General features: G+C 43.5%; 1 protein-coding gene across 4 annotated transcripts in view; it reads left to right on the top strand.

Moving 5' to 3' along the window:
• The window catches only part of ATF7IP (activating transcription factor 7 interacting protein), a 168,165-nt gene extending 144,773 nt beyond the window's left edge, over window positions 1–23,392 (top strand). For 2 of the 4 annotated variants that reach the window (XM_073327313.1, XM_073327311.1), the window contains exons 15-16: window positions 16,291–16,403; window positions 17,768–23,392. In XM_073327313.1, coding sequence (XP_073183414.1) covers window positions 16,291–16,403; window positions 17,768–18,184 — 530 coding nt within the window. In that variant the 3' untranslated portion in view covers window positions 18,185–23,392. The remainder of the gene's footprint in view (window positions 1–16,290; window positions 16,404–17,767) is intronic. The other 2 variants (XM_073327315.1, XM_073327314.1) reach the window with 2 other exon arrangements.
• Window positions 23,393–27,794: the final 4,402 nt, after the last annotated feature.

Raw genomic sequence — 27,794 nt, 5'->3', positions numbered from 1 at the left:
CAGGACAGCTAGGGGTCACGACTCCCAGAGCAACGCTCTCCTGTTATACAGACCAACTCAGATGTCTTTCCTCCCATCCCTCTGCTACCACAGGCCCAGACCCTTTTGGTTACTGGAACTTCTGAGACTGTCAACCCATTCTCCTATCAGGATCTGTCCCTTCCCAGATTTTGTAACTCAGGAAGACTGCAAAATCAGATACTCCAGTCCAGACCTACTTCACCACCATGCCTGGTTTTTGGATGGGCATCAGAACTAGAACAATCATGCTTGGGAGCTGTCCAAGCCACTCTTACTCAGAGTAGGAAAGATTCACCCAGGAACTGTTATCTAGCTAAATGGAGATGCTTCTCTGCCTGGGCACAGCACAATCACTCTTTCTCAGAATCTGCAGATAGCCCAGTCATTTTAGATTATGTCCTGTCATTGAAGAACTCGGGTCTTTCTATTAGCTCACAGCAGGTTCATCTTGCAGCGATCGTTGCCTGCCTTCCTTCACTGAACAGGTGTTCAGTTTTCACTTGCCCAGCAACAGTTAGATTCCTTGTCAGGACCTTTCTGCCAATGATCAAGCCTACACCTCAATAGGACCTCAGTCTCATCCTTTCAATACTTACCAGACCACCATTTGAACCTTTGGCCACATGCACTATGTCCCACCTTTTCCCTGAAGATTGCATTTTTAGTTGCTATTATACCAGAAGGGTGAGCAAGGTGGGAGCACTCTTGGTTGATCCACCATATATACCATTTTTCACAAAGAGAACGTCTCCCTTCATCCTAAATTCCTCTGTAAAATAATTTCTGAATTTCATGTCAACTAACCTATCTGCTTACCTCTTTTCTTCCCCAAACTCCATGCTTCTGTTGATGAGAAAAGATCTAATTTTCCAGATGTCAGATGTGCCCTGGCATTCTGCCTGCAAAGGACCAAACTAATTAGAAAATCACTAAGACTGTTTGTCACTATAGCAGAAAGGTCACGAGGACAAACAAGAGAACCTCTAAGTATATTTCTGGTTGCATTATCATGCACTACTACTAAGTGTGTGTATGTGCCCCGTAAGGGGTTAGGGCACACTCCATAAGAGTACAAGATACTTCCACAGCATTTTTACAGGAGGTACTGATAGTGGACATTTGTAGAATGACTCCCTAGAGTTCGAGTCACACATTCATAAAACATTGCACCCTAGTTCAGCCTCCACTGCAGATCTAGCTGTGGGGACTGAAGTTCTTTGAGCATCTTTGCTGACTGCATCCTTGCATTGCCCCCCTCTGGTCTGAATATTGCTTATCAGTCATTCACATGTGGAATACACACAGGGACCAGCACTCAAGAAATGGAGGTTACTTACCTGGTAACTGGAAGTCTTTCAAGATGTGTGGTCCCGATCTGTATTCAACTGCCTTTCCCCTCTGCTTCAGATCTGATTGGATTTGTGGTAAAAGAAATCATTGGAGAGGCAGGCATTGGTCCGCATGCCCTTATGCCCTCGATCTGGAGCATGAGGATTTCAACTGCACATGTGTGGGTCAGTGGGCACTGCTTATTAAAAATCTCCAGACTCTGGTCCAGAGCATGCATGCACACCTCCACGTGGAAAACAGGTAGAGACCATATGTCTCCAAGAACTTCCCATTACAGGTAAGTAACCTTCATTTCTGTACAAATGCGAAAAAACTTTAAGTGTGAACCACAGCAAAGACAATAGTTTTATACCCCGTAAAAACAACCTGAACCACCCAAGAGGTGCCAGAAGTTTCAGAGGAGGAAATCATCTACTGTCTTCTTACCAGCTTCAGCATCATCAAGGCAGAATGTTTGACTCTTTGTCAGAAATAGAGTACAACTTCTGTTGCATTTTTTTATATCCCCTCCATATGAGAAGTTTATTTCATTTTTGTGGGGTCTGCAACACCATCACTAAGGTCCTGTAAATCAGAGGTGGGCTATTCTATCCAATTCCAGTCTCCCCAACGCGCACACACCTTCCTCACCCCTTTTAAGGGACCCCTCTTCCAAGAGCATGCTACATCAGAGGTGCAATCACTTCTAAATCTGGAAGCAGTAGAAGAAGTACCTCAATAATATAGGGGAGGGAGAGAGGTTTTACTCCCATTACTTTGATTTCCAAAAGGGAAGGGGACTGGTGCCCTATTTTGGTCCTGAGACAATTGAACACCTTCATGCACAAGCTCAGGTTCTTTGAGTATCATCCCTGTGGGAGCTTCACTTCTGGTGTACATGCACCCTGTGTGTCTTTGGTTAGAGATTTTTCAGTAGCAATGTCCGTTAGGCTTGTGCATGCACTCTGCCCTATACCACCTCATGCCCTGTGCTAAGGCTATATAGGGCCAACCAGGTGAACTGCCTTCAGTTCTGTCTCAACCACCTTGGCTTGAAACAGAGCAACTAGCCAAGCCAGCTTAGCTGTTCATTAAGCTTGCTTTCTAGTATAGTTTAGCCCTTATCAGTGTCTAGTTTTATTTTTCATTTGGAGGGTTTTTATTTTATTCACTCATTTTTGCCCTTCCTACTCTCTGAGGAGGAGGTCCCTTTCCTCCATTACAAAGGTAAGCCAGGATTCAAGCATTGTCTCACTTGCCAGGACATTATCCCTGTCAGTGATGGACATTCCCATTGTATTCACTGTCTGGGGGACAAGCACATCCGTTAGTGTAATTTCTATGAAGCCCTCAAGAACAATGCTAGAAAAAATTGAGAGATCAGACTCAAACAACTCATGATGGTGTGCTCTTTCTCTTGCCTCTAATCCAGGTCAAGGGGCCCTCTGCCCCATCTACCCCGGCATCACATTCACCCAGACCTTCGAAGGAGAAATCATCAGAAGTTACTGGGGAGGCCTCTAAGAAAAAGAGTTCCAGCTCGCCTCACAGAGAGCCTGCCCCAAAAAGATCTTGGTCTCCGTTTAGACTAACTGTTTCTAAACCCTCCGACACGAAGTTGGATACTCTTGAGGCTTCAGGCTCCTTCAGTATCAATTGTGGCTCTGAGGCCCTGAGTTCTTCCAAGAGCCACAGTTGCAAACATGCTTCATTGCCTGAACAATCTTTGGTACCATTTTAGTCTGACCAGTGCAACAAGGAGAAGCTGTCTGCTACTAGCAGGGCAATACCGACTGATTTTCCTATGCAACCTTCGGTGCCTAGCTGCATGACCACTTCAGTACCCCAGAAGGCTAAGTGGCCTTATGCTTCACACTCTTCGAGGTGCTCAGTATCATTGGTACTGACTTCTTGTACAAGGCACTAATTGAAGTAGATCCCTCTTCCAGGTAAGATAATGGAGACGATACCACGGGACTTTAGGTAATCCAGGGATCTGCATGTCTCTGATGAGCCAGAGTCTTCTCTCTTAATGGGTACCGAGCTGATTGGTACCAAGGATATCAGTCACTGGATTTACAGCTCTTTCCAGTACCGCTGGATTTTCTGCCACTTTCGGAGCTCCCCCACACCCGCTTTGGACATGGAGAAAGATCGCTCATCAGACTCCCATATCTCTATCCAGGATTCCTCTACCTACCATTACTGGGCCTCCCTCCCTGATAATTACAGGGAGAGAGACTATTTACATGAGGGACATGTTCCTGCTCCTTCTCCGTGGTATGAACATCAATTAGTGCCAGCCCAGTGCCTTATGGTCCCCCACAGTGGCCATAATGGGACCTTTTGGCTATTCATTGTCAACAGTTTCTATGAGACCCTACCCTCTGTCATTAGGACATGCAATCTCCTAATCCTTCTGTTCTTCCTCAATTGCAAGAGGAAACATTTGAAGAACAACAGGCCAGAGCAAATATAGAAACTACTCCACAAAACAACATCTTTTCATCTTCCCCGAATGAGGCCCTGGATTATCCTTTCAGAAAATTCTAGGACCTGGTGAAACAGATTGTAGACTCATTGTAGATCCCACTAGAGGAGGTCTGGGAATCCCAAAATAAACTCTTGGGACATTCTGCAAATGTGACCTTCTGTGAGAGTGGCTTTACCCATGAATTAAGCCCTCTTAGATCCTATCAAAACTATCTCACACACTCCAGCAACCCACCCACGTGCAAGAGAAATGATAAAAAGTACTGTGTCCCAGTGAAAGACTCCAAATTTTTGTTTTCACACCCCACAACCAACTCTTTGGTCAAAGTTGCAAATGAAAGTGACATACAACCCCACTTTAAATCAACCCTGTATGATAAGGACCAAAAGCTCCTTGACCTTTTTGGCCATAAACCTATTTATCCTCAACCCTGCAATTTAGGACAACAAATTACCATGTATTAGTGGCAAAGTACAATCACTCCAGTTATTCAAAATTTACTTTTTATTGAACATCTTCTAGCAGAACAGTGGGAGCAGTTTCAGGATATCATAACCGAAGGTCAGATATTGGCTAGAACTTTGTTACAAGCTTTCCTAGATGTGGCTGATAGCAGATAGATAGACTTATGTGTAGTGCTGAGGAGAAGCTGGTGGTCATGGTACATGTAGGTACTGGTGACATAAGGAAGAATAGGAGAGAAGTCCTGGAGGCCAAATTTAGGCTGCTAGGTAAGAGATTGAAGTCCAGGACCTCCATGGTAGCATTCTCTGAAATGCTTCCAGTTCCACGCACAGGGCCAATTAGACAAGCAGAACTGCAGGGTCTCAATACGTGGATGAGACAATGGTGTAGGGAGGAGGGGTGTAGCTTTATTAGGAACTGGGGAAAGGAGGAGCCTATACAGGAAGGATGGGCTCCACCAAAACCAAAATGGAACCAGATTGCTGGCACTTACAATTAAAAAGGTTGTAGGGCAGTTTTTAAACTAAGGGCTGGGAAAGCACACAGGTGCGAAGAGCACATGGTTCGGACAGAGACATCCCTTAGGGGAGGATCTGTTAATGGAGATTCTCTATGTCCTAGTAAGGATGAGAGGATGGAAGATGATAAAATACAAATAGGATCTGATGAGAAACAGTCAAATGAAAAAGAATCCCATTCAATTACATCATGTAATGGTAGACATCTAAAAAGTGACAAGTTTTTAAAGTGCTTATGTACAAATGCTAGAAGTCTAAATAATAAGATAGGTGAACTAGAGTACCTCATATTAAATGAGGATATTGATATAATAGGCATCACAGAAACTTGATGAAATGAGGATAATCAATGATCAGTAAAAAATCAGTAATACCAGGGTACAAAATATATTGTAATGACAGAGCAGGTCGTGCTGGTGGGGAAGTGGCATTATATGTGAAAGAGCATAGAATCAAATGAAGTAAAAATCTTAAATGAACTAAACTGTACCATAGAATCTCTGTGGATAGTGATTCCATGCTTTAATAATAAGAATATAGTAGTAGGGATATATTAACGACCACCTGACCAGGATGGTGGTAGTGACTGTAAAATGCTCAGGGAAATTAGAGAGGCTATAAAAATAAAAACTCAATAATAATGGGAGATTTCAACTATCCCCATATTGACTGCGTACATGTCACCTCAGGACGGGATACCGAGATAAAGTTTCTTGGCACCTTAAATGACTGCTTCTTGGAGCAACTAGTCCTAGAACCCACCAGAGCATAGGCAATTCTTGATTTAGTCCTAAGTGGAGCACAGAATCTGGTCTAAGAGATGAATATAGCTAGACCTCTTGGTAATAGTGACCATAATATAATTAAATTTAACATCCGTATGGGGGGGGGAAACACCACAGCAGCGCAACACTATAGCATTTAATTTCAGAAGGGGGAACCACACAAAAAGGAGGAACTTAAATAGAAATTAAAAGGGACAGCACCAAAAGTGAAATCCCTGCAAGCTGCATGGAAACTTTTAGAAGACAATGTAATAGTGGCTTAACTTACATTAAAAAACATAGTAAAGGAACCAGAAACGTGCCACTGTGGCTAAACAACAAAATAAAAGAAGCAGTGAGAGACAAAAAGGCATCCTTTAAAAACTGGAAGTTAAATCCTAGTGAGGAAAATAGAAAGGAGCATAAACTCTGGCAAATGAAGTGTAAAAATATAATTTGGAATCTACTAGAATTCTTTGAGGGGTCAACAAGCATGTGGACAAGGAGGATCCAGTGGATATAGTGTACTTAAATTTTCAGAAAGCTTTTGACAAAGTCCCTCACCAAAGGCTTTTAAGTGTAAAGTAAGTTGTCATGGGATAAGAGGGAAGGTCGTCTGGATTGGTAACTGATTAAAAGATAGGAAACAGAGGGTAGGAATAAATGGTCAGTTTTCAGAATGGAGAGAGGTAAATAGTGGTGTCCCCCAGGGATCTGTACTTGGACCAGACCTATTTAACATATTCATAAATGATCTGGAAAAAGGGGTAAACAGTGAGGTGGCAAAATTTGTAGATGATCCAAAACTACTCAAGATAGTGAAGTCCCAAGCAGACTGCGAAGAGCTACAAAGGATCTCACAAAACTGGGTGACAGGGCAACAAAATGGCAGCTGAAATTCAGTGTTGATAAATGCAAAATAATGCGCACTGGAAAACATAATCCCAACTATCCATATAAAATGATGGAGTCTAAATTAGCTGTTACTACTCAAGAAAGAATGTGGTGTTTTCCCCCCCATACGGATGTTAAATTGGAGTCCTCATGGATAGTTCTCTGAAAACATCCACTCAGTGTGCAGCGGCCGTCAAAAAAGCGAACAGAATGTTGGGAATTATTAAAAAAGAGAGAGATAATAAATCAGAAAATATCATATTGCCTCAATATAAATCCATTGTATGCCCACATCTTGAATACTGCGTGCAGATATGGTCGCCCCATCTCAAAAAAGATATATTGGAATTGGAAAAGGTTCAGAAAAGGGTAACCAAAAATGTGATTAGGGGTCTGGAACAACTTCCGTATGAGGAGAGATTAATAAGACAGTGATTTTTAAGCTTGGAAAGAGACAACTAAGGGGGGATATGATAGAGGTCTATAAAATCATGACTGGTGTGGAGAAAGTAAATAAGGAAGTGTTATTTACTTGTCATAACACAAGAACAGGGGGCCACCAAATGAAATTAATAGGTAGCAGGTTTAAAACAAACAAAAGGAAGTATTTTTCACACAACGTACAGTCAACCTGTGGAACTCCTTGCCAGAGGATGTTGTGAAGGCCCAGATGCTCCCATTCAGTCTTTCCTCAGCCCTGAGATTATTTTTGATGGTTCTGGCAGTGGTTGCTGCCTGTCTTCATCAGAAGGCAATAATAGTTTTTTCCATACCTCTACAGTTGGCTGATCAAGGGCCAGTCTTACAGCAAGGTTCTTTCCACCATACAGACAGCCTTGTCACTGTTCCTCGGGCTAGGTATCCAGACATTGATCCCTGTACATAGACTAGAATTCATAGGGGCATTCTTAGACATGGTAACAGCCAGAGCCTGCCTTCCTACAGACAGTTTCTCAATTCTGTCAGACCTTATCACAAGGATTCAAATAAGCCTGCAGATTTCAGCAAGAAATTGTCTCCAACTTTTGGGACATATGGCAGCTTGTTCCTTTGTAATACATTATACAAGGTTACACCTTTGCTGTTTCCAGGGGTGGTTCAGAATGTTTACTCGGCAAATAAACACAGTCTAGACAGACCAATATCAGACCTTTATCAAGTAGACGCCCTCTATTGGTGGAGGACCCTCACAGTGTCTGTGCAGATATCCGCTTTATCCAACCATCTGCAACTGTCACCATAACAACAAATGCATTTTGTTGGCCTGGGGAGCACATCTTAGTGCCAGATACCATTCTGGGGCATGTACCTTAGAAGCTTGTTTGCACATTAACTTTCCACAGCTGAGGGCACTCAGGAGTCCCTGTCTTCACTTTCTCCCATTAATCAGAAACAAATCTATCACACAATATAGCTTGCGTGGTTTACGTTAATCGAATAAGGGGAACGGGATCCCCTTCTCTTTGTGGTGAAGCAATAAAGCTATGGCACTGATGTAAAGCCAATCGCATTATCATTTCAGCAGTGAAACATCCAAGCATATAAAACACTATGCCCAACGTATTCAGCAGATGCTTCTCCCAAGATTGAGTGGGAGTTGGACTCTCAATCACATATTTCTGACCGGGGAGTTTCCAGAAGTGAATCTTTTCACCACCATCACCAACAAGAAGAGAAGACAGTTTTGTGTGAGGGGGGGGTTGAGCCTTCACTTTCCTCATTCCCTGGAAAAAGGGACTTCTGTATGCATTTCCCTGACATCTCTAATACTAAATAGTGAACAAGATCAAACAAAACAAAGCCAAGGTCATACTAATAGTTCTAACACAGCCACAGCAGGCCTGGTATCCTTACCTGGTTCACCTGGCCATTTGTCAGGCAATGAGCCTTCCATCCATTCCTCATCTCTTCTCTCAAGATGCTGATTGGACTCCGTGTCCCAGTCTGGGAATTCTTCACCTCAAGGCTTGGCTCCTTGATGGTTTGCGGGAATAGAGACTTCCTGTACTGTGGAGGAACAACAGAAGTTTCTGAACAGTAGGAAGGAATCCACACAAGGTATTACCTTCCAAAGGGGAAGAGATTCAACCACTGGTATAACCAGTGGTGTCTTCCATCCATTCATTCTTCCCTCTTGGCTATGCTGGACTACCTTCTGAAACTGAAAAAGACAGGATTATGTGTGAGTTCTAACAGAGTCCACTTGGTGACAGTAACAACCTTTCATTCTCCAGTTGAGGGTTTCTCAGTGTTTGCTCATCCCTCAATAGTGAGGTTTATCAGGGGCTGAGAAACCTTTTTGCTAAGTTTAAAGAGCCTGCTCCTCTTTGGGATCTGAACTCAGTACTCATATGTCTTTTGAGACCTTCCTTTGAGCTGATGGTTACCTGTTCCCTAATTAACCTATCCATGAAGCCTGCCTTTTTGGTGGCTATTGCCCAAAGGGTTGAAGAAATGGGGGATATTGAACACCCCCATTTACAATTTGTTTTAAGGACAAGGTTTTATTATGTCCATATTCTAAATTCGTACCGAAGGTGTCATCTGAGTTACATACCAAGTTATCCATCTCCCAGTTTTTTCCCTAAACAACATCAGTCCAGGGAGGATACTGCTTACAAACATTGGACGTTAGCAGGGCATTAGCCTTATATCAGGACATAATCAAACCAGTTGTCCAGACTGTTTTTATCAATTGCTGATAGGTCTGCAATTCCAAAGGGTCCACAATTTCCACCCAGAAGCTCTCCAGGTGGATTTCTGGCTCTATTATGTCTTGCTATAAATCTGCCAATACACAGCCTTCTTCTTTGATGTTAGCCCATTCCATGAGATGTCTCCCTCTCTGTGGCGTGACTTAGACATGTTCCTGTTATGGAGATTTGCAAGGTTGCAACTGGGACTTCCATACATACCTTTTCCAAACATTATGCAGTGGTCTAGGCTTCTAGGTTAAATGTTTCCGTTAGGTATGCACTCCTGTTTTCAGTCTTGCACACAGCTCTAAAGCTCCCCACTCCAGCTGAGGGTACTGCTCAATAGTCACCTGAAGTGGAGGACCCAGAGGGACACTATTCAGGATGGAGAGGTTACTCACCTTGTGCAGTAATTGGAGTTCATCAAGATGTGTGAAGGGTGATCCTCTGCCCAACCTCCTCCCCTCTGTTTCAGAGTTTCCTCTGTGGGACTTTGCAGCGGAGAAAGAATCGAGGGTGATTTGCTTGCATGGCCCTGTGTAGCCTTGGTGTGGGGCAAAAGGATGTGCAGGGTGCATGCCCTCGCCAAACAGGCACAGCTCCAAAACTCTCTGATCAAAGCACATGGGGGTGCACAAGCTTCTGAAGTGGAGCACCCATTGTTATACCAATAAAATAAAAACCAGCAGGATCTTATTAAAGAGGAAAAGGCAAAATACCACATTTATTGTGAATACAGAAATAATCATAGTAAGCAGTTAGTTATAGCTATAACATTCCATTCAGTCTCATATTTATTCACACATTCATTATACAGACACACACACACAGGTTCTGCACGGTTGTTATCATAGTTACCAGCCTTAGAGTTGCTCATGCCAAGCCACTGGCCAGGTGGCTTGGACATGAGGAGGGAGCAGGGCCTTGTCAGATGCTCATCTGATGCTCCTGGAAGTTGGGTTGCAGAATCAGACCCCAAAGTTCTCACTTTCTAGAGTCCATTTTTATAGGAATTTCTTCCTATGCCAGTCTATGGGAATTGCTTCATCATGCTGTTGCTGAATTAATCAGCAGATAGCACATTCCTGACGGCTCCGTGCTGCTAGATGTTATCTTGTTCTTTGGTTCTCCCATTCTTGAGGCTGTTGGGTGGATTCCAGTCTGCCCTCCTGGGGTCCTCTGGTTATTTCCACATGACGCCTTCTTCAGCCGATGGACACTGGATTCTTAGGCTGGCACCTCCCTGATCATTCAGTTGTTATCCACACCAAGCATCCATCCACAAACATCCTCTATCTCTATTTTAATCATAATTGTTAATACAACAAAAGGGCCGGGAGTCTCTGGGTGCTGTTTCTGTTGTTACAGAGTATTGCTTTGAGTCTCTCTCTGTGTGAATTGCTTTGAGAACAGACTCTGTCTTAGAATGTACTAACGCAATTAGCAGCTTGCAAGTTTCACACATAGAGGGAGAGAAACTACCAAAAACCAAGAGACCTCTTAATTAGTAATACCCTGGAATTTAAACTATGGGAAATCAAACTCATTTGTGATTTTAATACAGAACTTCTTTAATATGATCCAACACCATAGGGTCACACATCTCGAAGAACTCCAGTTACTGCACAAGGTAAGTAACCTCTCCTTCAAGGTGCTAACTCTGGCCTTGCTAATTCCAACCTTAGATCCACATGACTAGTATTCAGCTCTCAACCTCCAGGACACTTATTTTCAGATAGTTATTAATCCTGTCCACAGAAAATACCTTGGGTTTCAGGTGTGCAATTTATGCTACCAGTACAGAGGGTTAGCATTTAAGTCTATTGATAGTGCCAAAGGTATTCACAAAATGCCGTCTGTAGTGGCAGCTTATCTCAGAAGACAAGGAATCCAGGGTTGTCTGTACTTAGATGATGAGTTCACTTACAGAAAGCTTCCAAGCCATAGTCAATCTGACAAATCAACTTCAAGTTCATCTGAAGACATTTGTAAGAACTTGTCTCAGGCTTCCAGAGCACATAGATTCCTGCGTGTATGTATATATGTAGACTTGAGCTGTTTCATATAGCAAAGGTGAAGTCTGTATATCAGTGAGGCATGCTCACTTTGATATGAAAATCCGCATGCCCCCAGAAATCCTGTCGTCATTAAACAGGTGGAAAGACCCTCTAAAAATGTGCAAGGGAGAACCTGTCTCTCCATCATCCCCATCAAAGACACTGACAGACGCCTTCACACCGGAATGGAGTGCCCACTTAGACAGGGCATGTGGATTTCTCAAGCCTAGCTTCACGTAAATGTTTTGGAGCCGAGGGCCATTTGTTGGTTGTGCACAGTTTCCCTCCCAGTTCTGAGTTAGATCATGATGGGAAACACCACAGGCATATATAGACAAACAAAGAGGAGCAAGATCTACACCTCTGCCAGGAAGCTGTACGCCCATGGAACTACTGTGTCCATCACACAACTACTCCGACAGTAGTACACTTACCAGCTTTGCAGAATGTGATGGTGAATCACTTCAGCAGACAGCTTACAAATGACCTTGGGTGGTCAGTAAAGAATACTACTGTCCAAGACTTATTTCTCAGGTGGGATCATCCGACCATAGAACTTGTTGCCTAGAGAAAAACAAGAAATGTCAAAAGCTCTTTTCCAGAGGATAGCACAGTTGGGTATCTCTGTCCAATACATTTCTGATTTTCTAGTCCCCGGCCAAATGTACACTTATTCTCCAATTCCACTGATCCCAAGAGTACTCGTGTAGCTCAGGCAGAATTCAGCCAAGGTGATCATGGTAGCTCCAGCATGGCTGGGGCTGTTCTGGTTCTCAGACTAGAAGAATCCTCCAGCATATGATTGCCTTTTCAGCCAGATGTGATTCATAGATTCATAGATACTAAGGTCAGAAGGGACCATTATGATCATCTAGTCTGACCTCCTGCACAACACAGGCCACAGAATCTGACCCACCCACTCCTGCGAAAAGCCTCACCTATGTCTGAGTTATATATCTCAGAGACTGACAGATTCTCCATCCAGATTTACATTCCCTATACCTCACAACATGGATGCTGCCTGGTTAACAGCACTAGAGAGGACTTGCTCAGATGAAGTACAGAACATTCTCATCCCCACTAGAAAGGACTCCACTAGGCTTGCTTACTCTACCAAGTGGAATGTTCTCTATTTAGGAGCAGCACCACCAGTTACCTCAATTTCAAACTCAGCTACAGATATACTTGATTGCCTGCAATCAGTCAAAAACTCTGGGCTCCCTGAAAGTCATTTCAGCTTTTTACTCTTCAGTTCAGGCGTATTTCACATTTTCACACTCTACAGTAGTTAGGTCCTTGAAAGGCCTTGTCAAGCTGTCCTGCAGTGACTCAAGAGCATGAGTACCAACCTCAGGGCAGACTGTTAGGAACCAGTTCACAAATCCCAAATTGGCTATGCATTCTTTACTTAGATTTCACCAACCAATTATCAGATGTAAACTCCTCAGGTACACTGTAACAGCCTAATCATGGAGTCACAGACAGTCCCCTTGGGTACTCCAATTTATATTGTCATCTAAGCAAGCCTACCTTTGTGGTAGATGGTCTCTTACACCACATATCACAACAATATTCATGTTACTTCCAGACACAAAGGACCAGTCACTTACCCCAGGTCAGTTGCACCTTAAATCTCACACCAAAGACGCATGTAGCGAATCCTATAATAAACTATATACAGATTTATTATTAGTAAAAGGAAATAAGAGTAATTTACAAGATTAAACCAGATAAACATACATACACAAATGAGTTACAATCTTAAGCGTCAAAAGATAATAGAAGCTTCTAAAATAAGCAAGCTGTGTATGTCCTTTAGGGCTAAGCAGCTGGGGATCCCGTGATTATGCCTATAAACCTTGCCCCCAGAATCCAATCACCACCGAGATACAGTTCCTCCTTGTTGGGGGTTTTTATTCCCTTCCCACTGTCTGCTCTAAGCTGCAAACTCAGCTAATGGGAGGAGTTCACTTGTTAGACTTACCTTCTTGGTAGGGTGAGAGTAGACAACAAAGCCTTTTGTCCTCTTTAATGTTCCACTCTAGTCCATTGGTGTCGATGGGTCTTCCTTGTTGGGCAGGACATAACATCTTCCGTTGGAGATGAGCATTTCACATTAGTTAACGTCTGTCAAGGTTCCTCCCCCACTCTGAACTCTAGGGTACAGATGTGGGGACCTGCATGAAAAACCTCCTAAGCTTATCTTTACCAGCTTAGGTCAAAACTTCCCCAAGGTACAAAATATTACACCTTGGACTGGCCGCTACCACCACCAAACTAATACTGGTTACTGGGGAAGAGCTGTTTGGACGCGTCCTTCCCCCCAAAATACTTCCCAAAACCTTGCACCCCACTTCCTGGACAAGGTTTGGAAAAAGCCTCACCAATTTGCTTAGGTGACTACAGATCCAGACCCTTGGATCTTAAGAACACTGAACAATCCTCCCAACACTTGCACCCCCCTTTTCCTGGGAAATGTTGGATAAAAAGCCTCACCAATTTGCATAGGTGACCACAGACCCAAACCCTTGGATCTGAGAACAATGAAAAAGCATTCAGTGTTTTACAAGAAGACTTTTAATAAAAAATAGAAGTAAATAGAAATAAAGAAATCCCCCCTGTAAAATCAGGATGGTAGATATCTTACAGGGTAATTAGATTCAAAAACATAGAGAACCCCTCTAGGCAAAACCTTAAGTTACAAAAAAGATACACAGACAGAAATAGTTATTCTATTCAGCACAATTCTTTTCTCAGCCATTTAAAGAAATCATAATCTAACACATACCTAGCTAGATTACTTACTAAAAGTTCTAGGACTCCATTCCTGTTCTGTCCCTGGCCAAGACGACTACAGACAGACACAGACCCTTTGTTTCTCTCCCTCCTCCCAGCTTTTGAAAGTATCTTGTCTCCTCATTGGTCATTTTGGTCAGGTGCCAGCGAGGTTACCTTTAGCTTCTTAACCCTTTACAGGTGAGAGGAGCTTTCCCCTGGCCAGGAGGGATTTCAAAGGGGTTTACCCTTCCCTTTATATTTATGACAACGTCTCTCTTCTGTCTGGTGTTTTACACAGTTACAAAGGCTTACCATACAAATGCTTAAATATTACCATACAATATGGGATACAGAAATGAGATTAGTGCATGCATCAACTCACAAGCATTCAATAAATCTAAATACTACACACATTCTTAGAATTCTAATACCTATTTTAAGAATACTAACACAAAAGTGAGCCAGACTGATTCCAGCTATGTATTTGTCAATATTCAGTTGAGTCTTGGCATGAGTTAGCACCTGGTTTGCCAGCATCTCCGGTGTTATGAGAGTATATCTCCAGTCAGAGAATCTCCCCCTCCATGTTATCTCAACATTGTACTGATGGGTTTAATGGATCCATAATTGAGCTACGTGTTCCCTGCTCCAGGTTTACATTAAAACAGCCTTTTTAGTAGAAATAACATCTGGCAGAAGCATAGGAGAAATACAAGCTCTAATGGCAGGACCTCTATTCACTGTTTCTCTGAGGCATAGAGTAACCTTGAGACCTCCCCCCAAGTTGTTGCTGAAGGTAGTCTCTGATTTCTATCTCAACCAAGTAATATGCCTACTTATTTTCTTTCCAAAGTCACATTCCAATCAAGGGAAACTAAACTTTACACCCCAGGGTGCCTTCTTTCTTTCTGAATAGAACTAAGCCATTTACGGTATTCCCTGAGATTATTTGTAGTTTATGTGGATAGGGTGAAAGGTCAAATTGTATCAACATGTCTGATTGTATTTCCATATGTTGCGTTGGGCTATGAAATAGCAAACTTAGATCCACCACTGAGAGTGAGAGCTCCCTCAACGAGAGAAGTTCAAGTAGCTGCTGAAGATTCTTTAAGAAATGTTCCAGTGCTAGAGATATAGGGCAGTTATTTGGGGTTCAGTGCCTACATTTACCCAGCATTGGTCTATTGTAGACGCATCAAGATCTGATGCTCGTTTTGGTACGGCGGTTTAACAATTGTTCAGGTAGATTCCTGGCACCCGCCTCCTGTGATCTAGGTCACTACTGGTGAGTCACCAACAGTGGACTATAGATAGATAGAAGAAAATGTCACTGACCTCACAGTAACTGTGGTTCCTCAAGGTGTGTTATCTACATATATGTATTCCCTGACCTGCCCTCCTTCGCTGCTGTTGTGGAGTACCTGGATTCTGTATTGGTGAGGAACTGAGAGGTGAATGAGGACACACCACCCATTGTGTCTTTGGCTGGAGGCACAAGGCAGCCCCCAATAGATAGTTCTGGCCAAAAGAATCTGCACTTGAGTGTATGGGGTGCATGCGCATCAAGAGTGGAATATACAGGGGCAACACACCTTGAACCACAGTTACTGTAAGGTAAGTAACAGTCCCTTGGTAATTATCAAAAGTCCAAGGCACTACGTGTAAGGTCATCTAGTCCATCCCTAGTCAGGGTTCTCTATAGTGCCTCATTTAATGCCAGTTCATGTGGATAAGTGTTCATAAAAACCATTCATGGCCTTCTGTGGATAAACACTTCTCAAATGGGATGAAACCCAGTTCTCTTTGCCATCCACAGTGCAGCTTTTTGGCACTGGTACATTGGGTAAACATTACTTTGCTGCAGTGGTTTTCTGCTTTTTTTCCCCTCCTTGGGCCCCAAATTAGTCTGCTTTTTCTCTCATGATCTCTGTGGTCTAGAATCCTTTGCATCACTTCTTGTGGTGCTACTAAGGATTCTTGCCTCCTGGGATGGACATTCAAGCATTGCTCTTCTGCCCCCTCCCAACATGCGCATCTGCCTTACTCTCGCTCCCTGATGGTTGCAGGAGAGAAGCAGCTCTGTTTGTGTCTCCTTCCCCTTTTAGGGCCCATCCCATCTAGCCTTTTTCCAGCTGTCTGAGGAGGAGTTTCATAAAAAATACTTACTTAGCTTTCATAAAGGGTCAGTCCTCTGGCATTCTGATTGGCTGGCCCAAGGTATTGACTACTCAGGGTCCTGATTCTATCTCTTCTCTCCCCCTGGTTTCTTTGTAGGTTTGACCATGCGAATGCCTCAGACAACTGCGTATGTTGTGAACAACGGGCTAACCCTTGGATCTGGAGGCCCTCAACTCACAGTGCATCACCGGCCACCACAAGTGCACGCTGTAAGTACAGTTATCCATTGCTTCAAAGTGCCACCACATTTGTGTCTCTGTTCACAGGTTTGTCTCAACATAGATGGTTTTCAAAGTATTTCATAGTGTGGACCACATTAGTCGAGGCCTTGTGGGCTCCTCCCATCTCATTCACAAAGCTGCCACAACTAGAGCAATTGCTTACATGGAAAAGAAATCCTAGGATTTCCTGTGATTTAGCAGCATGGAACGGGGAGAGTTAGACCCACGTGACCTGCCAGCTCACCATCAGCAAGTGCGCCACAAAGCCCCAGTGGCCTACATAGCAGTTTGAGAATTGCTGCACTTTAATACTAGATGTGTGCCAGGGCCCTCCTGGGATCAGGGTGTGCTGAGAAAACGTGCTCGGTCAAAGAGCTCAAGTCTTCAAGGGATTAAGGACTACGGCCTGTGATCTCAGCTGCAAACAGGGATAGCTACAATGGAAATCATGGACACTTTCTCAAAATAATAAACATTCCTCTGCACTGTTCTACCTGCGAGTCATTTCTTGTGCCAGAGATTATCATGGGGGGATGAGAAGGCTCTGGCTCCTGCAGTTTCTCAGCACAATTATTAGTGGTGTTTGTGTCTCGGTGCAGGATGCTAAGTGAGGATTGTTCTTATCTTAGGGTTACGCTGTTGGTGGTGGTTGTAAAGGGACACAACGTGATCCGCTCCTTACTCAGGGTTGTGCTGAAAATAACGGTCAACAGCAGGTTTTGGTTTTCCATTTTTTGTAATGCTGAATTTAACCCCTTCTTAGTGATTTGTCTTTTCCATTATAGCTGACACTGGGTCAGATTGACTGCTTGGGATAAGTTGGGGGCAGCTCCATTAAAATCAATGGAACTGTGTCAGTTTGCACCAGCAGAGAGCCTGGGTCACTGGGTTTATTTTTTATCATTCTATTTTTTAGTAGAGTTGGAATCAAAAATGTCTTGATTACTGTCTTGTTAGATATCAGCATCAACTCTGTCCATGGAGTTCTGGGAATAGGAGCTGTTGGGAACTCGAGTTGCCTTGAGTGAGACCATTAAACTCACCCATCGTACCCCGGGGAGAAAGTCACTAGTTTGAATTTCAAATACAGCTCCATTGGTAAGAGAGGGCCTTGTGTTCAGATCCTCCCAGGCCTTACCTGCCTTGAAACACGAGACCTTCAAGCTCTTCTGTTTGATAATTATTAGCTGATCTGGTGCCTGATGAAGTCAATAGGTGCCTTTCGATTGACTTCAGTTAGTGTGTTGGGTCAGGCCTTCAGAATTCATCCATGTTGGAAACAGTGATGTGTGCATCCTTCTGCCCTCATTACAGACTGTGACCTTTTCTCTTATCCCTTGTATGTCCCTTAGGAGCCGCCACGTCCTGTGCACCCAGCACCACTGCCAGAGGCCCCACAACCACCACGCCTGCCCCCTGAAGCTGCCAGCACCTCCCTGCCTCAGAAGCCACAGCTGAAGCTGGCACGAGTGCAGAGCCAGAATGGTATTGTGCTGTCATGGAGCGTCATGGAAGTGGACCGGAGCTGTGCCAGTGTGGACAGTTACCATCTGTATGCCTACCATGAGGACCCGAGTGCCACCATGCCTTCCCAGTGGAAGAAGATTGGGGAGGTAAAGGCCCTCCCGTTGCCTATGGCATGCACTCTCACACAGTTTGTATCTGGCAGCAAATATTACTTTGCAGTTCGGGCTAAGGATATTTATGGACGCTTTGGACCTTTCTGTGACCCCCAGTCCACAGATGTGATCTCTTCCCAGAGCAGTTAAACCAGAGACCTTTGGAGCCATTAAAACTTTCCCACTATCAAGAGTGACTCCAGTTTGGGATTTTAATCCCATACACAAAATTCACTGTTCAGTTCACTCTCTTTAGGATTATGTTGGACAGCCCTGTGTGATACACTACATCTATTGAGAACCCAAAGCAAAATTTAATTCTCAGCCTGCAGCAAGAGACCTTATTTTCTGGACAGCTCAAGCCTTGGGAATTTGAAATCTAAATGTTCCTCTTCCCCCATGGCTGCTCCTTTCAGAGATACCTACCCTTTATCCAAGGGGATTCTGGACAACTGGGATTCTGCTTCAGACTGGGAACAAGATCATAAATTGCACAGTTTGCCCGAAGCAAACACAACACGTCTGTGACGTGCTGAACAGTTAAAATGGCGCTAACACGAGGACAGAAACAGACTCACTTGCTCCCTACAACTCAGTAAGAAGGTTGTGAGGGGAAAGGATTCTGGGTCTGATTTCTTTTGAACTGGAAGACTGAGTAGTTTGGTTTCATCTTACAAACACATCCACTCTCCAGAGGGAAAGAAATCTTGAGTCTGTCCAATGCAGGAGGGGTGTGTGTATAAATCTGGAGGTGGTGCAAGAAAACCCCCACTACTCTCCACTCCACACCTCCCGGTTAGAATCTGGGAGTATTATCAAATCAGGTCTGAAACTGGTTTGTAGAGACTTCATTCACATTTTCTCTTTGTAGCTCAGATAATTCTCTGCCCCCTTCTCATACTTCCAGCCCTGTTTTTTTAAATTTATTTTGTGCCTTAAAGAGTAATTTCAGAAATAAATGTAGCCAGATCTCTATTGTGTTGGTTAGGTGTGCTATTTTTTTTCTTCCCCTTTCTAGCCTCCTGTTGCTGCTGCTCCTCTTCCTGGCCCCCCTACAATTGCTCTCTTCTGACAGACCCCAGAAAGTGTAGCATTGGCATCTCTGGGTTCATTTGCACCTGTGATATCATTCAATGCAACAGACGGTTCTTGAGTGGCTGGTTTAATCCCATGAAGATGGTTAGTAGGTTATACAGACAGTATTCTGCATCAGCACCCTTCCCTATGCTCCTGGGAAGGCGGCATGCTAGATTGGCCAAAGGAAATCTGTGTGGCACTGAAAGTCTTCCATTTCATCCCACATGCTTTGGATGCTGTATTAATACAAAAAGGTATCAAGATAATGTTGGTTCCCCATTCCCATCTCTTCTCCCAGCCCCTAGTCTGTCTCCACTGGATAAACAACCAAATCCAGAACACAGTTTTGGAAAACTTATTTCACCCATTGGCCCAAAAGTTGTAGAGCAATTGCAAACTTCAATAGGGCCTTTCATGATGCTTATGAATTGAGCCAAAAGGAAAGCTGCTTTTCCACCAGGCATTTGTTATGGCCTGATTTGAACAGAACCACAGATCTACACACACATGTGGCAGGTAAGATTCTACCTTGCCATCTTTCGGAAGAATAGAGCTGGTTTGTCTTCTTTCCTGCCCAGCAGAGTCAAACAACTTCCTGGGCAGGGAAAGGAGCCATCCTTTACCCATTTCACTGCCTTGCCCCAGCCACAGTAGAAGCTTTTTTGCTCTCGTCTCTTGAAACTACTGGATTTTAAACTATGAGGTTGGAAATGAAAAAGTCTAAATGCCAGAACATGTTGATAAAATGTGTTGTAGGAGTATGGCTTCTTTATTTTGTTCCTATAAAGAACTTGTGTCAGTAAAATAACGCTGTATTGTAAAGCCCCCTATAGGGGCTCCCGTCCTCTTGTATGTAACATTTATGCTCTTGCATGCCCATCACTCCTTCCTGTTGCTGGGATTTTCATTCCTTTCAGATGAACAAGACGCATTCTCTCCTGTGGAACTTCTGTTTTATCTTTCGTGTTAGCAGCTGTAGTCAGGAATATCACTGATCTCAGTGAATGAAGGTTTAGGAATTCAAGTATCCCAAGAGACGGTTCACACCTGTTGATTTTTTCCACGGTATTTAACTCTCCACTGAATTAAAAGCCACCTTCATTTCCCCAGTGCGAATAATAATGATTTGACATTTCCTTGATTTTAACCACTGTCCTGTCTGCCACCTTCAAGGATAAGACCTGCTTAATTGTATGTTTTAGGCTGTTTATATAAAGTTGGATCTTAATGCGGCTAACTGTCTTTTTACAGTGACCATCTTAGGACATATTTAGTTCTCCTTGGACTACTTTTAATAAGCTGTCTGGAGCAGTACCAAAGGAAGATGGAGGACATTTCAGTGCAAAGAAAGATTGTAGTTTAAAAGGGGGCAGGAGGGGACCCACACCCTAGGATGGATGTTGCTTGTTTAACATCCTCTCCATTGTGACTCCAGTCCACACCATTCATTCACATGTGAGCATGTCTGTAATATGTGTTTTTCCCTCATTCAGTTCTTGACCGTTATTGGCCCTGTCTTGCTGGAGAGAGGTCCCCTTGGCTGACTTTCCATTCCTTTCATCTGATGGAAATGGTGGTTATCAGGAATGTCCTACCATTGTGGTCGTTGGAGATTTTGTGCAACCTGTCTTTAGCTGGACTGTGTGTTTAAACAAAGGAAGACGGAAATGCAGTCAAGAATAATTCTTTAAATCTCAAGCTGATTTCGTGGCCCTGAAGGGAAGCAGCAGAACTGGGTGAACTGGCTTTATTTACAAAATAGTAAGATGTGGTTCTACTCTGAAAAGTGACTGCAATAAGTGACCTGCTCAGCAGATCTGCTCCCAGTCTGTGGTGGTCTTTGATGTGTTTTAGCCATATGGGCGACTAAAAAGTTTCCGCTTATTCTGTGGAGTCAACACAACTATGGGAGAATGATTCTGCTTTGCCCAAAGAGATAATTGCAACTGCTGAATCTTTAGTTGATGGTGACAATGTGTGAATCAGCAGGAACATAGTTTGACTTTGATACCTGACTATGTTTGGAGGCTTCCAAGTTAGCTGATCTGGAAATCAGAGACCGTAAATAGGAGTCCCCATTATGCCGTTTTACAGTGTCACTTTCAGAATAGAATTGTTCTCTGCAATGGGCATTATCTCTGTTATGTTAACCAATAGGAGCCGTGCTGAGCTCCTCAGCTGGAAGTCACACTGTGGCCCCCTAGATTACCCTGTTGTGGCTACTTCTGTTTTTTTTTGTTTTAGACTTGTTAGCCCATAGAAGCAATAAAACTGTTTTAAAAACTTCAAACTTCTGCTTGTAACAGACATTCTGGAATAACTGGTTATACTGCAAAATACCTTCTTTCAGAGTATTACAAAAAATATTTGTTGGACTGCTTAGTACAGGACTGTAAATGAAGTGCATTTTTAGGATGGAGCTCTCTGTGGAAGTGTTTGTCCCAGTTAGGATTGTTGAAAGCCTCAACACTTGTTTTTAAATGTACTAAAGTATCTAAGTGACATTAAGGGGCAAGGCTGTTTTTAATCTATGTTTTGCACTTTGTCAGAGTTTTCTTCCCCCACCCCATGTTCTCAGTACTATAGTGTGTGGGTGCTCCTTGCTTACAGTTTTTGCTCTTGCCATTGTGTATATAACAATACAAAGATGGAGCGTGTTCTCCAAGTTTTAAGAAATACAGTACTGTATCTTTAGGTCTATTTTTCCCACCTTCATTTTGACATGTTCTTTTCTTTTATGTAGTTCTTGGGATCTGATTTCCAGGTTATGAGTAGTGTAATTTAATTCAGTTTCTGGTTGGGAGAGGAATTAGATTGGTTTCCTTTCTGTACACAAGTGGAGTGCTGTTGGCAAAATGCTGTTAATGTCCATTGAATTTCCCTCTGCCACAGGCCCACTGATCTGCCTGTCCCCCACTTCATTTCTCAGATTATGTTGAGAAAGCTTTATCAAATTCAGGCAACTAAGCCCTAAAAGGTGTTGATTTGTAACCTGCAGGCACAATATGTGTCTGTGCATCATTGTTCCTGCACCAGCAGCCTGCAGAAATTGCAGGTGCAATAGCTGTACAATTCTCTTAATGCCTGGAGTCAAGCATGTGTTAAATATTTAAGTGCTCTGAGTAGCAATTGATATTAAAACTTGCTACACCAAACTATTTACACCCCCATCCATGTCTAGAGATTATCTAGCACTAGCATTGAGACAGTTGCCCATCCTGACTTGAATTTTTAGCATGGGGTGGGAAGGTGGCAAAACCTGTGCTGTCTTCACCTTACACACAAAGGGCCTGATCCTACATCCTTTGAAAACCGTAGCAAAACCTTCATGGGGAGCAAGATTGGGCCCAATAGTTCTAGAATTGCTAGGCTCCAAGCACAGTATCGTACTGTAACAAACCTGGTCAGTTCTCTTATGCTGTTTGCCTAAAGTGTCTAATGAACCAGAAATCATATTACATGAAAGGACAGACCAAAACTACCTAGTTTTGTTCTGGTTCCCTGAAGAGCAGTGTCCCAGTATTAGAGTACTGCAAACACTGTATACAACTAAGCTGTGATTCTGCCTTCTTACAAACTTTGTAGTATTTTCATTTAGTCGACAACAAAAAAATCTATCCAGATTTTTAAAATAAAGGCTTGATATATTAAATATATATTTTTTTAATTTGACTTTTCTTTTTTGGTAGGGGTGGGCACCAAGTACAAAAGTATTGACAGTTCAGAGGGGTTCAAGCTAGCCTGCGAGTCTAACCAGTCCTGCAACCAAGATCAAATTCAACCAGCTTCTGGTGGGGAGCGTGAAACATAGGAGTAGATGGAGAATGCAAATGAATTTTTTTTTTTTTAATTTTTCATCTTCAGATCTAATCAATCTATTAAAACTGATGTTGTTTCTCATTTTATTGTGCAGCCTGAGCATTCTTTCTTTAAAAAATATTTAAAGAGCTGTCTGGATTTAATGGGTTATATCTGTAAATAAGGTAACTGTGTAGGCATTTGGGGGTCTAGTTTGGCTTTAGTAATTTATCAGCCATTAAAAAACACATACGGACAATATCCTTTGTAGGAGACTCACGACATGATTTTTCTTTTGCAGCTGAACATGTAAATAAAGATAATGTAGGACCTATCTAATGCCCAATTTAAACTGGGCAATTGCAAGCTCTCCCCATTTTTTGTATGTACTGTAGATTAGTGTGTGTACAAGTGTTAACTGTCATGGGGTTTTGTCCACAAAGCCTGAAATTTATACTTTGAAATAAACTACTGGGTTTTTAACACTGTGAGTCATCTGTGGTTGGTTCTGCTCATCCCAGGAGAGTTCTGTCTATTCTCAAATGGCAAGGTATGCCTCTTTCCCCACTGAAGATGCTGCTGGCTGGGGGAGAAGGGATAGCTCAGTGGTTTGAGCATTGGCCTGCTAAACCCAGGGTTGTGAGTTCAATCCTTGAGGGGGCCATTTAGGGATCTGGGCCAAAAATTGGGGATTGGTCCTGCTTTGAGCAGGGGGTTGGAGTAGATGACCTCCTGAGGTCCCTTTCAACCCTGATATTCTATGATTCTATGAAGGGGAGATCTGGGGTGAGCTCCAAGAATTCAGATTTTTAAACCCTATTACCACCTTCTTCGAATTGTTGGGTAGCGGAGGTTGTGCTCTGAAATTATTCTGGGACCACTAACAGGGTCGTTCTTACTTTCCCTGCCTTCTCAAAAGGTTTGCTCTAGCATCTTTTGCAGTTCCAGGCACCTACAGCACTTCACAAAAGCAAAGAGAACCCGAGTGGAGAACAGGAGCCAGGACACTGACATTTAATACCTCCCCCCCCACACACACACACCATCACCTTCCCAACACATGTGAATTAGACTCACAAGCTTATTATAAAAAGTAGTTACTACAAGGCACCAGCATGGGGAAATGAGCCTTCCCAGTCTGCTACTGAACAGCTGTGGGACCTTGGGCAAGCCATTTACCTTTTCTTTCAGTTCCCCCAGCTCTAGTTTAAAATAGGAATTATGGACCTGGCTCCCACCTGCAGTGCAAGGATTAATGTTGGATAGAGCGTTTTGAAGATGCACAAACCTAACTGCTAAGTACTGCTATTGTCTCTACAGCAATTGCAGTGAAAGCTGGCTCAAGCCATCAACCAAAGGACCAGCAAAATTTGCAAGCTAAGTATAGACAGTCATTAACTAAAGGCTGAATAAAAGTGTATTTGAAACCACAAAGGGCTTCTTTAAAAATGGTCATTAAAGATGAGAATCTGCTTGTTCCAGATGGCACAGAGCACAGGTTTTACCATGTACTGAAGGGGAGTATGTAGCAGTTGGGGACAGCATGTTACGCTTGAAGCCTAAGCTCCTCAGCTTTCTTCTCCAAGCATAAACGAAGGGATCAGTTCATTCACTGTTGCCTTGCACCTTGTGTTGTCATTTCCCTCGTGCAAAGTGAATGCAAAAGAACCCTGCTGAATGAGCAGCATTTTACATGCATTTTGCACTGGTGTAAATGGAAGGATGAGTTTCAAGTGTGACTCGGGCTTTAGTTGCAGAATACCCTTTATCACACAGTACCCTGGCCTGGAGGGGTGGTATAATTTCATAAGAGCCCCGGGGGGGAATGTTGTTAGGGCCCAGTTAGTAATAAATAAATTTGTTAGTCTCTAAGGGGCCACAAGTCCTTCTTTTCTTTTTATTAGGGCCCAGTTAAGCACTCAAAGTGTGGTCTGGTCCCAGCACACTGAACAGGGATGGGGCTCAACCTTTATTTCTTAATTTGCAGGGGAAAGGGGAGCAGCTCTGGAGAACGCAGTTTCAATTGGTATTCCCCAAATAAGAAAATGTGTTTTCTCGCTAGCAGTCACTTATTTAAATAATAATTTGTATTACAGCGGCACCTAAAGAACAGGAGAAAGGCATTTTTTTTTACTTCCTTTTCTTGGAAAGACCTTTTAGTCCCCCTTTCAACTATATAAAAGAGAGTCCCCTTCTGGCCAAGCCAAAGCCTGGAGAAGTTTGAGGAATTGAAACAGTGGGAACATGGCCAAAACCTCAGTTACAACTGCCACTACCCCGCCAGCTGTAATGCACATTTCTAAAGTCCAATCTACACCTAAAGCGTAAATCAACATAGCTATGGTAATCAGGGGGTGTGAAAAATCCACACATCTGAGCACTGTTGCTGTGCCAACCTACCTCTGGGCATAGACGTAGCTAGGTCAACAAAAGAATGCTTCTGTCAACCTACTGAATATTGCTTGGGGAAGTGGCGTTCCCACAGTGACACAAACCATGGCTGTAGGAACGCTGCCACCCTTAGCAACGGTAGCTAGGGCCCTTTATTCTGCAAATCTAGCTGCATTTACAGTAGGGGTTAGGTCAGCAAAGCTACAGAGCTCAGGGGGGTGGATTTTTCACCTCTAGCTATGTCAAGCTAAGTTTTATGTGTCGGCCAGGCTGTACTATAGAGATGCTCTAAGGCAGTCGTTCTCAAGCTTTCTTTTTCTTTTCTTTTTTTTTTTTTCACGGACCACTTCAAAATTGCTGAGGGTCTTGGCAGTCAGCTTAATGATCTTTCCAAATGTTGTTTGTACTGCTAGCTAAGTATTGTAAAGCGCTTTGAATAAAAGTGCTATATTTAAAAAAAAATTGCTTTTGTTCTACAAATAAAAGCACACACAACTTGTATTTTAATATCAGTAGTCTTACCTTTCTAATGAGATGGATGTGCCCTCTCTCCCCTGCTGCAACAGCCCCCAAACTGGGGCTGAGAGGGAGGGGGATCTCTCACTGGCAGCTGCAGCCCTGAAGCTGGGGAAAGTTGCCTCTTTCTCTGGCTACCACAGCCCTGAACATCCCAAATTCCCCCCACCCTCTCTTCTCACACCACTGCCCCCTCTCACTTACCCCCTGTTCCTCCCGAGACCACCACCTCACCTTAAATGTGCATAATCTCCAGAGTCCAGGCACCAAGTTAGTGAAGCCACACCTGTGCGGCTCCACTAATTCAGTGGGTGGCCCTTCATTCTCTCGTGTGCAGCCACCCAGGCATGCACCTTGGAGGGAATTGTCCATGGACCACCTGGATGGAGCTCCCGGTCCACAGTTTGAGGACCTCTGCCCTAAGATACCAATCAGTAACTAAGTGAATCCTAGTTTAAGAGAGGAGAATGGAGCCCTGCCAGGGGAGATGAATATGGTCTAACTAAATCCACTTCCCAGGCTGAGATTTTACTGACCTGCCCTGAAAATCCAGCACCTGAGAGGCTGGCAAAGACCTAGATGCTCTGGGCGTAGTTCAGTGCAGTCTTTACTCCCTGGGCCTACAAAGCTGTTTTTTTCAAAGGACTTGCAGTCTGAAAACTTTGTCCCTTAAACTCTGACCTTTCATTGGGTGTGGTGAATCTGCCATTCTGGAATGGCAGGGAGATGACCACTTTACCTGGGAAGGCTGGTATTAGCTAGAGCAGAGTTCTCAAACTTCATTGCACCATGCCCCTCTTCTGTCAAACAAAATCACTACACGACCGCAGGAGGGGGGACTGAAGCATGAGCCCACCTGAGCCCTGCCACCCTGGGCAGGGGGGGTCAAAGCCCAAGGGCTTCGGCAAGTCTAATGCCAGCCCTAGCAACCCCATTAAAACAGGGTCACAACTCACTTTGGGGTCTTGACCCACAGTGTGAAAACCACTGGGCTAGCCTGTGCTCTAAGATGTACTGCAGCCAAGAAGTGGAGCAGGTAAAAGAGCTTGCTGAAGAGAGCACATATGCTGGCAGCAGCACATGAGGCCAAGCTGCACAGGAGCCTGCTGACTCTACAGGGCAGGGGTCTTTAAAGGCTGTGGTAAGAGAACCACAATAGCCTAAAAGTGGTTCCTCAGGCTCTGCATTTGCCAGCAGTGTGAATGTTTATTCACACAAAACAAACTTCTTAAAAGTGGAGCAGTTTCACACATCGCTGCTCCTGGTGACAGAAGCAGTGACCTGAGTGCTGAGAGCTACAGCCTGGACTGCAGCTGGAGTTAGTCACATCAGCCTCCAGCCCAGCTGCCTCCAAGATGGATGTGCGCCAGCAGGCTCCCATTTGGTGAATCTCTCCCCGTAAGAAATTCAGTGTGTGGGTAGCAGCAGGGAGCAGTACTGTTCCTACTTCAGTTAAGTTGTCTTAGAGGTGATCAACATTTATATAAGTTCTATACGTTTGATGAGGCAAAGACTATTGTGATCAAATGGCACCAGTTGAAAAGTATGTACGTCTGTAAGCAACCACTGGAGAACTTAATAGTAGTTGATTATTTCAAGCGGCTCTTTTCCCTGATGCAGGATTATTGTGATATTTTAAAACTCTGTTATTTCAAACAAGTTAATGCAAATGCTTTACCTTTTGCTATATAAAATCTGCTAAGCCTTCCCATGCTCTGTTGCTATTACTTTACATATGGCATTGACTTATGTACCGGGAAGAGTATAAGGACACTCTAATAGATATTGGAAATTGGTGTTACGAACTGGGAAGTCAATCATGCTCAACTTCATACGTATATAAAAATAATCTGTATCACATTGCAGGAACTTAGCTCAAACTCTTTGGGGCAAGGACTGAATATTTCTCTTTGGAAAGCACCTGGTTCAAGAGGTGCAATCTAAAGAATGTTTTTGCAGTTTTCTTATCAGGATTCTT

The sequence above is a fragment of the Lepidochelys kempii genome, chromosome 1 (assembly GCF_965140265.1).
Source record: "Lepidochelys kempii isolate rLepKem1 chromosome 1, rLepKem1.hap2, whole genome shotgun sequence".
NCBI classification, from domain to species: domain Eukaryota; kingdom Metazoa; phylum Chordata; order Testudines; family Cheloniidae; genus Lepidochelys; species Lepidochelys kempii.
The sequence above is the reverse complement of the archived record's forward strand: the minus strand, read 5'-3'. Positions and strand labels throughout refer to the sequence as shown.